General features: G+C 38.0%; 1 protein-coding gene across 1 annotated transcript in view; it reads right to left on the bottom strand.

Moving 5' to 3' along the window:
- The window catches only part of KIFAP3 (kinesin associated protein 3), a 79929-nt gene that overhangs the window by 27778 nt on the left and 36665 nt on the right, over positions 1 to 15486 (bottom strand). Inside the window, exons 12-13 of the mRNA XM_083357538.1 lie at positions 3895 to 4003; positions 1057 to 1169 (exon numbers count right to left, since the gene is read on the bottom strand). Coding sequence (XP_083213664.1) covers positions 1057 to 1169; positions 3895 to 4003 — 222 coding nt within the window. The remainder of the gene's footprint in view (positions 1 to 1056; positions 1170 to 3894; positions 4004 to 15486) is intronic.

Genomic DNA, 15486 nt, shown 5'->3' with positions numbered 1-15486 from the left:
GGAGCAGAGTGAAAAGAGGAATCAGCCTAGAATCTCTACATAGCCACAGCCCTTGAGTGCCATTGACCCTTATCTAACTTTAACCTGGTGCTGACAGTGCATAGGTCCCATGAATAAGTTTTATGCTTATTTAAGAGCCTTGGTGGAGCAGAGGGCTAATGCCTCCTTAAGTAACACCAGCTGCCTGCAATTAGTGCAGGTTCGAGTCCCACCAGGCTCAAGGTTGACTCAGCCTTCCATCCTTCCGAGGTAGGTAAAATGAGGACCCAGATTGTTGGGGGCAATTAAGCCGACTTTGTAATAATGCCGCTTGGGGGTGTGTGTGTGTGAAAGCCCTAATAAGCAGGCATATACATAGAATGAAGGCTACTGCTAAGCTTGTAAGCCGCCCTGAGTCTTCGGAGAAGGGCGGGATATAAATGGAATTAAAATAATAAAAAATAAAAAATTATGCAATAAATCAGTTTAACTGAACCTTCAGGTATGAACCTGTTGTTTTTTTTCTGTCTGACAGTGGGTGTCCACAGCTATGAAAGATTCCTGATATAGACCTTGTGCAGGCACAGAGTCTACGTACACAATGTACAAAAAACAATGAAAAAGAGATAATGGGTGCCTATGATCATACACCGTAGAAGTGAAATTAAAATCAATGATATCTAGCTCGTTTCTAAGTACCAAAACTTATGCAGAAGAGGGATAATAAAAGGACAAATCATATTAACTGATGACAGCCTTATTTTTCTAAGGGCACATGCAGATAAAGGAACAAAAAATGTTAAATCAGTTTTATAAGTGTCATAGTTAATAATTTAGTGTCTGCACAGGTGCAGGTAAGGGCATTGGTAATCATATTTTGTAAAACTACTGACAAGCCTTAATTATGAATTGGAGAAGTGAAAGGTGCTACAATATAGCAAGCCCTTAAATTTTACTCTTGTGCAATTCCACTAGAATTAAGGCACATGCAATCATTTAAGGATCATTTATGTATAAACTAAGTTCACTTCTTCCAATATCTCATTTCACAAATTTAGAACTTGAAAAGATGCTTACAATAAATAAAGATTTAGTTGGTCCATCATGTTGGGATATGTTTCTAATCATCTTCATTAACAATGGGTCCTTGAATTTCAGTGCTCTCTTCATCAGCATCTTCAACCCATTTCCTGAAAATATAGGAATATAAATGAAAAATGTATGAATCAATTAATTGTGCTGTCAGTTTCACAATTGCCATCATAAAATTGATTTTTTTAGAACAAAGGAAACAAAAATCATATTAAGGTAGGCTAACATCTTCTCATGAAACTTGTTTGAAAGTACTGTATCATTGAAGACAAAAAATACAGTAAGTGCCATTAGTTAATATGATTTCTTATATCCCCAAAGCATCAAAAATAGCAAGATACTCCTAGATACAACTACAGCCTAGCAAATTTTCTGAGTTCAGTTATTCTTCTCCTTTAGTCTTACATCTTAGGTTCCACTCTCATAGTATTACTGCAAGACAAAAACATTTCCGGATATTAACAAAGCCCATTTTAATAGAACATTTAAAGGTTTCTTCACATAAATTTTTAAAAATCGCTTTTCTACAAGAGTGTTTCTGAAACTATTTTTTTTAAAAAAAAAGAACAAACAAAAAATACATTATTTGACAGCTTAAAAAACTAATTGTAAATAAATCCAAATGTAAATTAGCAGCTCTGATATCATAAATTATTTGAGTAAACAAGTATGTTTTTATTTTTTCAAAGAAAAAAATTCAGGGGCCAGCCACAGTAGGATTCGATTACTGGGAAAACCACCTTGCCAGGAGCCAAACTCAACAGTGAAACTGCAAGCAACGCTTCACCAGCCTTTTCAGCTGACTCTAATGCAAGAATTGTATGGAAATAGAGACATTAATCCTTCAATTACCTAGATCTCATGCCATTTAGGACTTTGTGAGCTAGTACCAACATCATAAATTGACCTTGATAGCTCACAGGCAACCACTGCTTTCAGGACTGCTGTTATATGGTTCCATTAAGTTACATGACATGTTTCACTGAAACATGGTCCAAACAGCATTGCAGCTAATGCATCATATCAGAACCCTGTCCTTCTAGGGCAGGGGTGTCAAACTTGCAACATCACGTCACGTGTTGCAATGTATTGCAACTTTTTTGCCGTTGCCAGCAATGGAGTGGGCATGGTTTCGCTATGATGCATCTGGTCCGTGGGCCGGCAAGTTTGACACCCCTGTTCTAGGGCTCTTACCCTTTTCTTATTCCTTTCAGGTTCTGCCATTCTCCTGGGGGGGGAGGGAGAAGCTTGGGGTGCTGATGTGTATTTCCTTTGCTTTGCCTCTTTGATGTTTCTCTAACGGGGTGAAAATGGAATGTACCTCCGGCCATCTGCCTTATCTCCAGCCATGGAAGAAGCAGCTTGGATACATAACAACCTTGGAAGCGGTGCCTTATCATTCAGTTCCCACAGCATTTTCACAATTGAGGATTGGCCTGTTTGAACCATCTGGATGGACAGTTGAGGTGGGGTTACTAGGACCACTTTTGATTACTTGTTTTCATGCAGAAAACCCTCAGATCCTGCCTTCTATTCCTGCTGTCATCATCTTCCAATAAAAGTTCCTTTTGAAATGATACTATTTCAAGAGTTCTGCTTTCTTGGGAGCACAGATTGAGGCGGGTCCTTACATTAGGCAGGATCTGCAAAGTGGTCAGCCCGGAGGGAAAACCCCTGTCTAATACTTCCTTCTAATTCTCAAGCCACCTAACCACAATAACAGATTTGTGTTATCAAGATTCACCTTCAGTTTATTAGCTCTCATCCAGTCCCTTACAGCCTAAGACATCTATAAAAATTATTCCAATGGAGGCAGAGCCAAATAATGCACACACGCTGATGAACAAGACATTTTGAGGACTCTGGATGACTCACTCCATTGGGTTCATATCGATACAGAACAGCAGAACATAAAGAATAAAACCTATGGGATCTCACAACTCAAAGATTATGGAATGGAATAAAACAGAATTTACTCACTACCAATCTTTGGATGGCCAATTTCTCACAAGTAGAATGGAACTACACAGTGCCTCCAATGACTACTTAGCCATTCCAACATAGTTGTAAGCAATGACGTCTATTCTAAGATCCTCAAAAATAAACATGAAAGTCCCTGGTCTTTCTCCCACTAAAGATAATCAATCAGCAAAACCAAGGTTTTCTATGCCATATCTAGGCCTTAAGCCAAAATGACATAGAACCAGATAATCTATTTTCCTTTTCAATTCTGTCATCTCTAAGATTTAGCTAAAATTTTCTTTAGATGAAATACCATCACATTCCCAAAGAACAATGTTAACAATTAGATTTTCAAATGCATCAGATTATTTTAATAGAAAAACAGAAGAAATGCTGATAATTATTCCTCACACTACTAAGATTCTGAATAAAAAGTTCTGAAAATATTAACACATACGGTAATATAAGAAGTGAACTAAATAATTCAATGGTAATTTAACTTGACCTATATGCCAAAATGAAGCCAGTTTTGTGTAGTGATCAAGGCATCAGGCTTTAATGTCCTAGGAAGGAGGAAATGGCAAACCAATTTCCTAGTCCAGTCAGTCCATAGAAATCAAAAACTGACTTGAAGGCACTCCACAAACAGAAAGCAGAAGCAATTTTCATTGGGTTTTTTATATTACATTTAGATACTAATACTTCACTGTAATTATATATAATTCCAAAGCACAGAAGGATTCTTATTATTTTAATCAGAATAATTATTTGGTAGAAGAGAAAAATGCAAGTTGGCTCAGACAATGTTGTTTGTTATTTTGCTCATAGTCAGCAACCTTAAATATACTCTTCAATACTCACCTTCACAAATTAATTGTACATTCCTCTTGTTAGCAGCCAAATTAATGCAGAAGGAAATGAGTTCCAGATCAACACGTTCATCAGGACACTCCAGCAGCATCTTCATTAGCTGGCAAAATACAAATATCAATCTGTTACATTTTTAGGACATCTATTTGTAGCAGAATTAACTGAAGTAATTTTTCCTTTAACAGAATAGAGGAATTTTTTTACTATGAAAGATTATCAATCTACAGAAAAAAATAATGAATTTGTAGTCAGAGGCAACTGATGGGGTGGGGATGTTGTGTAAGATTTGGCAATTTGTTAACATGGCTTTGCCATCTGGCTTGGGGATCTGGTAATAGTGGCGTGGAGCTTGAAGAATGGCTGTAGCATTAATGAGATTGTACTCTCCTGCAGATTATTTTTTAATGTATGGTTTTAATATTTTTTTATCATTTTAATCTTTGTTAACGATTCTTACTTTTTGTTATTTTGTTTTCTGCTTTAATTTTGCATGTCACTTTGTACGTCACTCAGAGTCATGTATGTAACATGGGTGGGTATATAAATTTACCAAATAAATAAATAGTCCAAATCACCTCACAGGGTGATGGTTCTTATGAGGAAAATAGGAGAAGAAAGGAATATTAGATATTTTTGTCACCTAGAGTTAATTATAAAAATAATAAAGGCAGGATTAAAAATGTAAAAAACGTATTTCTTTCTGTAATCCATATCCTGTAAAGCACAAAGTATCAAAAAGAGCAAGAAACATGCTGAACATTATCTACAGAAAACAATCAAATGTCATTAGTGTAACAGATGAACCTGTGTGCCAAATATTTTTCTGAACATATCATGATTATTACAGTTGATATACAAGCAAATATATAAAATAGCAAAATAAATAATTACAATAGAGCATTACTCAAAGTGCAAAGTTGAGAGCCACCAAAGAACTCTTTAGGTCTAGGTCTAGCCATTTATTATGCCTTGATGCATACAAACTAACTAACTATTTCTTGGTTGTTTAGGGGTAGGATTCCAAGACAAAAAGTGTTTGCCATTTTAAAAACTGGAGGATTAATTGGTTTCTTTAAGTCCTTATGATCTTTGTTTAATATCTTTATTATCTATAACAGAGGTCCCCAACCTTTGAGCACCAAGGACGTTCTGTGGAGAGGTTTTTCTGTGGACCAGAGGCAGTGTAGTTTCATGTACTGTGATTTCATGTCCTGTGGATGGGGCTTTGCTTGTTTGCATGGACCGTTTCTGGTATGCCGCGGCACGGTTCTGGTCCATGGCCTGGGGTTTGGGGACCCCTGATCTATAGCCACTGTCAGTATTTATACATTCTCTGGAAACCAAGAAGCTGAATTATTTATTCCCATAGTATAGGCCAGGGCTTTTCAACCAGTGGTACGGGTACCACCTGTGGTACATTGGCACCTGGCAGGTGGTACGCGACCATCCTATAGAAGTGGTAGCGGGGGAGGGGAAGGAGCTGAACCGGTGGCAGCACCGCACAAGCCTGAGCAAGAGATGGCTGGAGCTGCAGGGCTGTCCGGGCTCAGCGGAAGCGCCAGGATCAGTGCTTCTTTGGGGCTGTCAGGGCTCAGTGGAAGTGCCAGGATCAGTGCCAGGCTCCAGCTGGAGCTCAGTGCTGATCCTGGCGCTTCTGCTGAGTCCAGAAGAAGCCCCGATCAGCTGGAATGTTGCAGCATCCCCAGGGTCTTGTGATTTACATTCAGATGCTTGGCAACTGATTCATATTTATGATGGTCACAGTGTCCCAGGGTCATGTGAAGTGACCAAAACCTGCTGCAAGCACCCAGTTGATGGGGGGAATAAAAACCAAACTCACCCCACCCCACCCCCGCTGCCAATCCTCAACAGAAATGCTCACAACAATGAAAACCTCAGACAGGAAGAAGAGCGCCGCCGGGCAGGCAGGCAGGTGTCTTGCTTGGCTGTGGCTTGTGAGGCACTTTTTTCACTGCCATTGTACCTTCGAGCAGTCACTAAGCGAACTGTTGTAAGTCGAGGACTACCTGTACTTCATCACTTTTTTACTTTTCCCCCCTTTTTTGGTCATCATGTTTTTGACACCTTGCTAGGCGACTGGTGGTACTCGGATGTTACCATATCCTAAAAGTGGTACAACGGGTGAAAAGGTTGAAAAGCCCTGGTATAGGGTTTGTATCACAGCAGCAGCACTGCATTCACCTGTCTCTAACATTTAAAAAACATTGGCTGTTACAATATTGCTCTTTCTTTAAGCTACACATCTATTGCTGCTTCTATTGGTTCTTTCTGCACATTAACAGGAAATGCCAGTAGCTACTCTGGATCTTCTTTATGTTCTGAAAGTAGGATATTGATTCATATAGCTCACCGTTCAGAAAGCTGTTTGGATATAGAAAAATTTCCCATAAACTATGTAACCCTTGGATTAATTTTCATTGGACATTTTGTTGGGGAAAATAGCTATATCCAATTCAATGCACTTTTGGCTTCCAAACAAAGCGACTTTCAGTAAGAAGTTTCTAATGAGGCTTGCTGCAATTCAAAGTAATTGCACGTATGGCTCTTGGTATCATATTCAAAAAACTAGCACTGGTAAACAAATGAGTTTATAGAATGGTAATCCTTAAACGTCTTGCTTAATAATTATTAATCAAGTCCAAGATAAATTTCTTTCATTCTGAAAAGTAACATGTTGAGGCACAAGGCTACAAAGTTGATTAAAACAGGAGCAACAAAAAGGATATCTGTCAGAATCCATTTATACTTCATTTCTAACTCCCTCTGTGCAAACTCAAATCTCACCCCACCACCCCCTTACTGGATTCTGCCATTCCCAAGGAGGAAAGAGAAGACAGGGGTGTTTATTGCCCCATCTCTTTCCCTTAGATGTAATGTTTGTTTACTCAGCCTGCCTGTTGGCCATCACAAAAAGACCGATGGAAGAAACCCTCTCCCTCTGAACTACGAACAACTAAGAAAGGGGGTGGGGAGAATTCTGGCTCTTGCCGATGAAAGGAAATTCTCTCCCTATCTGATTTACAAAATTCTCTCCCTATCTGATTTACGAGCAAACAAGAAAGGTGGTGGGGGGAATTCTGGCTTGTATCTCCGGATGGAATGTGAAGGGGAGGAAGTAATTGTGTTGCAAATGTACTGATGGTTCTCCTTTTCCCACGAGGGGTTTGACACATGAGACTTGACTGATCCGGGACTGACCAAATGGACTGAGGGGTGGGGTTTTTGCTCGGGGACACTTTAAAAAATATCGATCTGTGAGACAGTTTTCAGATCCTGTCTATTATATCCTCTTTCATCTATGTCTTAGTAAAAGTTCCTCCTTGGACAATCTTTTCTCCAAGAGTTTGTCTTTCCTAAAAATGTGGATTGGAGTGGGTTCTGACAATATCTCTCTTTCTCTATCACCTTTTTTTTGGTAATCAAATCTATCATATACAGAATTTTCCCAATTTTTCCATAAAAGAATAGAGAACAATCAAAAAAGTTTTGATTGCAAAAATGGGTCACAGGAAAAGGTATATAGTATAACCTCTCCTGGAAACTGGACCTCCAGGGAAGAAATGAGAAACTGAAGACAACTCTTCTAAAAACACAGTCAATAATCGCAGGAGAAGAGATGAGTAGGTCAGCTCTTCGTAATTCATCGCCAGACATGAAAAGGACTTGACATCACCCACAAGTGTTTCAGACAGCTCCCCACTGCAAGGAAACCACAAGACAGAGGTCTGCAGCAGGTTAGAATTCTGGAAGACTTGGGAATAACCATTTTGTTCAAATTGTGATCAGTGCCTTCAAAAGACACTGGGTTCACAAACTTCTTTTTCTAATCACATTTCGAATTTGTTTTTCACCTGTTAGAAAACATGTCTGAAAGCATCAGGTGAGTCTCTTTAGCAAGTTTAAGGTGTGTGTGTATACATGCACAACCTGTGTGTACTGTACATATGTGTGTGTTTGTGTGTATAAAGATTACAGATTAAAAAAGAACATCTAACTTGATCTATTACTACAGAATGGAGCAAAATATTTTAAAACTGGACATACTGAAGAATATTTCTGAATAATGGACTAAATTAAATTGTCTGCCTCTATAGATAGTTTGTGTTGAAAAATTATTATGAGAGAGGAACAAGTTTTACCAGACAAAACTGAGACTGATCTGAAAATGGATTTAAAATGACAGGTTACAAGATTGATATGAAAAAAGATGCTACATTAGACATACAAATGAAACTGGCTTAATAATTAAAGGGATTTACAAGTAACAAACCAAGAGAATGGCCTGGATATTTTTCCTAAATTGGATTTACAAAAAAGCCTTGTTAACGCTTTGAAGAATTTTGTGAGAAGGGACAAGTAGAAATGAAATCAAGTTCTACAGATTTATTGGAAGGGTTTAAGGATCAAAAATATTAAAGTAAAAGAAAGGCATATAAAGTTGTTTTATTTGATCAAGGTTAAAATAGGTATGTTATCTCTAGTAACCCTTACAAGACTTTTGTTGAACAGGGCTGAAATGACATGGTTTTAAGGATTTGTTTATAGGCAAGACAACAGATACAGATAGTCCTCGAGTTACAAGTGAAATGGAGCCTGTCCATTCCACTCGTAACTCGAAAACTTGTAAGTGAATCTCATAATTCGAACGAGATCACTCCCTTGCTCGTTAAGATGCAGCTCATTAAGTGAACATGAGGTATCTCAGGGTGGGAAAGGCCATGGAGGGCCTAGTGATGGAACAGGCTCCCAAGGCCTCCCCAACCCAATAAGATACCTCATGCTTCCCCCTCCCTTCCTGCCATGCCGAACTCACCTGGAAAAGATCCATCTCCTCTCTGCTGCGGTTCCTGTTGCTGCCTGAATCTGAGGCCGAGGGATGCTTCCGCAGCCACCTACAGCCCGATCCAGGCTTCAGAGGCCTATTCCAGACCACTGCCACCCGGATCTTAGGCTGGGGGACACTTCTGTGCCCCCCTCCACAGCCCAATTTGGGCGCTGGAAGCCTTTTCCAGGTTGCTGCCTCCCGGAAACAGTCTGCCGGAGGGCTACACAAGCGTCCCCTGGCCTCAGATCTGGGCAGCAGTGGCCTGGAAAAGGCCTCCGGAGCCCAGATCAGGCTACAGGGGGATTGCAGAAGCGTCCCCCGGCCTCAGATCTGGGTGGCAACGGCCTGGAAAAGGGCTCTGACGCCCCGATCCAGCCTTTGGAGGCACGTGGAAGCATTCCCCGGCTTCAGTTCCATTCCCTGTTGCCTTAAGTACTGCGAGATCAGTAGCATGAGATCTCGCCCCAATGATCTCACGTGATCTTACATTACTTTAGGCCTTTATTCTCTGTGAACACACGGAAGGCCTGGAGCAGCCTAGAAAGGGAAGGATCTCTATCTTCGCAGAGTGAGTATTGAAAGCCTGGTGCTTAGGGAGACCCAGGCGGGGGTGGGGAGGGAGGGAATAACCAGGATGAATATTGCAATGCCACTGCAGTCTCTCAAAAGGGTGAATGACTGCCGTGGTGTGGCAACATTCATAATTTCAGGACTTGCTTGTAAGCACTAGGGGGTGCTCATCACATAATTTTGAGTGTTAAGTGAATGCTCATAATTTGGGGATTACCTGTACAGAAAGATTATTTGTTTCATTTTAAGAGAATGTGATAACTTACTAAAGTTATTTATAGATTTTTTACACACTTGTTTACAAAAGTATGAGGAGACATAATAAGTGTCTGCTCTTTGAAACATAGCTTGTTAATTTACCTTGATCCATAAATAAAATCTTCAGCCAATAGTCAAATACATTAATTGCTAGGTGACTGTATATGGGATACATCCAACTCTGCCTTTATAGCTGAAGCTGGCATGGATTTGTCCACCCCCAAGATGTATTTCAGGAGATCAGACTATATCTATTTCAGTAAGGGAACATTTATGGAAAGTTCTGTACCGTATCTAATAATTATTTTGCTGTTGTATACCTTGACAATTAGAATTAGGAAGCAAGAAACTTACGTTCAGTGAGCTACCTTACAACAACAGTAACTAGCTGCCTGGCGAATGAATTCAATATAATGCAAACACAAGCAATAGAACATAATGATACCAGAGTCTTAAATTTTAAAAGAGCTGATTTTAACAAACTCGGTGAGAGCTTGGGAAAGAGACCTTGGATGAAAATCCTAAAGGGGAAAACAACTCAAGAAGCTCGGGAAACTCTGAAAAATATGATCATAAAAGCCAGTCCAGCACAATACCACTGAAAAAGAAAGAGAAAAAGAAACATAAAATCTAGAAGAAACCAGCATGGCTGCACAAAGAATCTCTGATAAACTCAAAGACAAAAAGGACAAGTACAAAAAATGGAAAGGAGGGCACATAACTAAGGCAGAATATCAGCAGTTAGCCAGAATCTGCAAAGACGAAGTCAGGAAATCAAAGGCTCAGAATGAACAAAGACTTGCAACAAGAGCCGAAGATAATTTTTAAAAAGTTTCCTTCAATATATAAATAACAAGAAAAAAATCAAGGAAACAGTCAGTCCACTAAAGAGAGAAGATGGTGAGGAAGTAACAGGCAGCAGAGAGAAAGCAGAGCTGCTTAACTTATTCTTCGCATCGGTCTGCATGCAAAAAGAAATTATAGCCCAACCTGCCAAAAACATAACTGTAAAAGACAGACTAGAAATAAAAGTTAAAATAAGTTAAAAAATGATAAGAGAACATCTGTCTGATCTTGATGAATATAAATCACCGAGACCTGACAGATTATATCCCAGAGTTCTGAAGGAGCTGGCAGATGTCATCTCAGAATCACTGTACCATATCTTTCAAAACTCCTAGAGCACCAGGGAACTATCTGAGGACTGGAAAAGAACTGATGTGGTTCCCATCTTCAAGAAAAGGGGGGAAAAACAGACTCAGGAAACTGTAGATCAATATCAACCTAACATCAATACCGGGGAAGATACTGGAAAAGATAATCAGAAAACAGATCTGCGAACAACTAGAACAAGTAAAGTAATAACTAAAAGTCAGCATGGGTTTGTTAAAAACAGATCATGCCAAACCAATCTTATTTTATTCTTTGATGAAGTGACTAAATTATTAGACCAGCGAAATGCTATAGACATAGACCTCAGCAAGGCATTCGACAAAGTAGATCACAACCTACTTCTTGGTCAGCTAGAAAAAAAATGGGATAGATAGCATCACCATCAGATGGATTTGTAACTGGCTGACAAACTGTACTCAACGAGTAGTCCTTAATGGTACTATGTCTATATGGAGGGAAGTAAGCAGTGGGGTACCACAGGGTTCCGTCTTATGAAGGTACTCTTCAATATCTTCATAAACGACTTAGATGAGGGAATAGAAGGGGAACTTATCAAATTTGTAGATGATACTAAACTGGCAGAAATAGTCAATATCCTAGATTATAGGTTCAAGATCCAGATGGATCTTGACAGACTTGAACACTGGGCCCAATCTAACAAAATGAAATTCAATGTAGAGAAAAGTAAAGTTTTATACTTAGGCAGGAAAAACCAAAAGTACACATACAGGTTGTGTGAAACCAGGCTAAATAGCAGTAACTGTGAGAGGGATCTTGGAGTCTTAGGAGGACAATCAATTAAACATGAGTCAACAGTGTGCGGCAGCAGCCAAAATAGCCAATGCAATCCTAAATTGCATTAACAGAGGGATTCAATCAAGATTGCGTGAGGTACTAATACTACTCTATAAACCCTTAGTAAGACCACACCTAGAGTACCGCAACCAGTTTTGGTCTCCACACTATAAAAAAGATATTTAGACTCTAGTCTAGAAAAAGTGCAGAGAAAAGCAACAAAAATGATTAGGGAACTGTTAGCTAAAACATACTGAAGAACGGTTACAGGAACTGGGCATGGCTAATCTAGTGAAGAACCAGGGGAGACATGATAGCAATGTTCCAATTTGAGGGGATCTCACAGAGAGGAGGGAGTCAACCTATTTTCCAAAGCACCTGAAGGCCAGACAAGCAATAATGGAAGGAAACTGATCAAGGAGAGATTCAACCTAGAAATAAGAAGAAATTTTCTGACAGTGAGAACAATCAACCAATAGAACAGATTGCCTTCAGAAGTTGTGGGAGAGTCATCACTGAAAGCTTTCAAGAAGACTGGACTGCCATCTGTCAGAAATGGTGTAGGGTCTCCTGCTTGGGTGGGTGGGGGAGTTGGACTAGATGAACTACAAGGTCCCTACAAGGTTCTATTCTATTCTGATTTAGGGCAGAATATGCTTCCTTTTTCACTATCAAAGCTGGATGGCTGTAGCCCTTAAAAAAACTCCTCTTGAAATGTGGGAACCAGAAATTCTTTTCTGTGACAACAATTCCAAAGTACACATAGGATTTAACCTGGTCTCTATAACCACGTTCAGGCTCCAGTTACACTTAGTCCTTCTAGTCCTGAACGCAACCAACTTGGCCTTGGCCTTACTAATGTTAATATATTTAGAAACTCAGTATGAACTTAACTTATCATCCCTACCTATGAGGGCAACATTAATATAATTTTCATAAAATGGGATAATTACAGATTTATTTTTAACTTTGGACATCTGGATCTGCCAGATATATAGTCTGAACTATACATTTTGCAACTGGCTTTCTTCAAATTAACAGCTTTTCTAGTATCTGTAATGAAACTTAAACATTTTATGAACAGCAAGACTCTGAGTCTTTTAGTTCAAGTATAAGTCTGGTTGAAGGCTGACATCTGAGACACCTCTGGGGAAAGTTAAGTATAGATGTTTGTTTTACCCCATCTGTGCCAGAACAAACATCCAGCTTTGATTGCTTCTTTTCCTATAGTGAAACTCTGAAAGGAAGTATATTCTGCCTTAAATCATCCTCCAGGCTGCTAATTACTATAGGTTTGTGCAGGTTGGGGCTAAAGAATGTGGGCACATGTGTAGTGTACTGTATATATGTGCTACTATTATTTATTAGAACCTTCTGTAAGAATAATAAAACTTGAAACTTCATTATAGCCATAGACCAGCATGCAGTAATACAATATAAAGGTTTTTTTAAAAAAAAATACATGATAAAAAAGGGGGAAATTTACAAAACCAATCAGGGTAGAATTAAACTTGCTACAGTAGGTAACTAATAATCAGAATAATAAAAGTTGAAATTAAAAGAATATTTAATACACTATCAAGAAGCTATTAAACCCAGAAATTTAAAAGATTTTTAAAAAGTGCCATAAACCTATTTCTGAATATTTACAACTGAAAATGAATCCTTTTGTTTAAAAAAAATTACTTAGAATGTGCCATCGCTATTAAACTGAGTTCCTATACAAAAAAATGGAAGGAAGAGAAGTTCTGTAATTTTATCTAGAGTAGTTCAAAGTTTTTAGAATAATCCTTTAGTATGAGTTCCATGTTTCCCATTATGTCTTAATTTAATTTGATTGCTACTCGTGCCACTTCAAAGGAAAATGTAATTGCTGCCAAATAGGAAATATCAAAATTAAATTTGTTCTGCTTTTACTGCAACCATTGTCATCTTTTCTTCATTTAGAAGGAGAGCAATAAAAGGGTTACAACGGGTGCAATCAGACAAGTCCCACGTTGAGTATCAGATGCCACAGCGGAGGACTAGAATCACTGTGTCTAGACTCTCTGGCACCTGACTTCACTTATTTACCAGTGACCAGAGGCCAACCCCCAACTGCTTTCCTTTCATACACCTCAGTCCAGTTCTCTCTATCCTCAGCTCACACATCTTTGAATGATTATGCCAGACCTGCCTGCCTCTGACTGGCTACTCCCTAACTCTAATGTTTGAAGTAAAGCTCTGGTTTCTTCAGCAGATAATCGAGGACAAAAGCTAAAGGGGCTGTCAACTGAGGACGTTTACCAGCATTAAGCTAAAAAAAGTAGATCAAAGAGGGACCAAACAGAAAAGCATAGTGGAAAACATGTGGATAAGTCAGCTGCAGCTTGCCTACTATTCTGTGGAAGAATATTGAATATCACTATGACATCACTGCATAACCATGCTCTTTGATTGGCCAGACTATTACCTATAAGCTCTGTTACAAACATATGGTTTATATTTGCACCTATTTAAATAACGCTTGTGATGGTGGGATATAAACAAGAATGGACTTTTAATTCTAACTATAATTTCATCCATTAATCTATGGAAATGAAAAAGTTTTCTAATGATATTGCATTCTCATCAAATATTGAACTATTGCAAAACAATTCTATAAGCTGGCAAGTTTCATACATGAAACAAACAGAACTTTGAAAACAAAATTAAACAATCAAAGTTTATTTGACACTTCTGTACAGTCTGCAAAATTATGATAAACTGGAAGCTTATAATTTACATTTCTGAAAAGGAAGAATCAAAGTCTCAATCTCACTTTTTATTATAGTTATGCAAAAATATGGAAGAAAAAGGAAAAAGTAAGCATATATTTTGGACTATTTCTAAACACTACATAAGAATTATCAATAAACAGTGCATCCACAAAGCAATAGTACAAACAAGTATAAATAACCACAACTAGGAGCAGCAACTCATTTATTACAGTCACTAAGTGAAACCAGGAGTAGGCTTATGATCTTACTTCAGCTTTCCTTTCCTTTACAAACCTGCTAAGGTCATAAATGTGAGGAATGATTGTAAAGATATTTCTTCATCATTATTGTATTTTGAACAGCAACTGTACAAAGAAGTCACTGAATGAGGACTACCTATAGATGTATTTTTGTTACATGGGAACAAAATAAATGACCAGTGATATAAATATGCCAACTGGTGTAAATAAAGACTACACCGGACAGACAATTCTGATCAACTTAATTGCAAATCATATGCTTTTATTTCTTAATTTATTAAGACATAGATGCCACATTTGATTTCTATTCAGACCAATTTGCTTAACAAATTAGAGAGATAACTTGCCAGAAAGTAAATAAGAAAGAAGTTTAATTATAAGGGGAAAAACAGATATTTTTTTAAAAAAATCAGTTCAATTTATTAAATAACCATTTACTAAAAAGTTTAGGTATTAATCTCTATTGTCACAAAAAAGAGTAAATTTGAATATTTCTTACTTTAGACTAAAGTCTATAATAAAAATCAGTTCTGTTCATATTGTGAACAGTTCAAAGGCTTGTTAGTCTCTCCTTCCCCACCTACCCCCTCAGTGAAAACTGTAAGTTAAGATATGCTCAAATGTAGCCCTGGGCTTATGGAATAACCTTCTAGAGAAGACTCCCTGTTATCCATCAGGTACCTAACAGAAAATCCTCTTCTACCAAGTATTTTAGATTTTAAAAATCACTTCCATTTATCATTTTATTGTCATATTATACCAGGTATCACTGACATTTGAAGAGATGATCTGAACAGATACTTTACCAGATTTTAACTATCCAATTGTGAAAAGTTTAAAAACTGATTGTAACGATGGCCGTTTTGACAGATTAAATTATAATATATAGAGTATATTAAATATATATAATTTTATCACATATGTTTAATAATAAATAAGTTGT

Source organism: Vipera ursinii, assembly GCF_947247035.1.
Source record: "Vipera ursinii genome assembly, chromosome: 3".
NCBI lineage: Eukaryota > Metazoa > Chordata > Lepidosauria > Squamata > Viperidae > Vipera > Vipera ursinii.
Note: the sequence above shows the minus strand (reverse complement) of the source record. Positions and strands in the feature narration are given on the sequence as shown.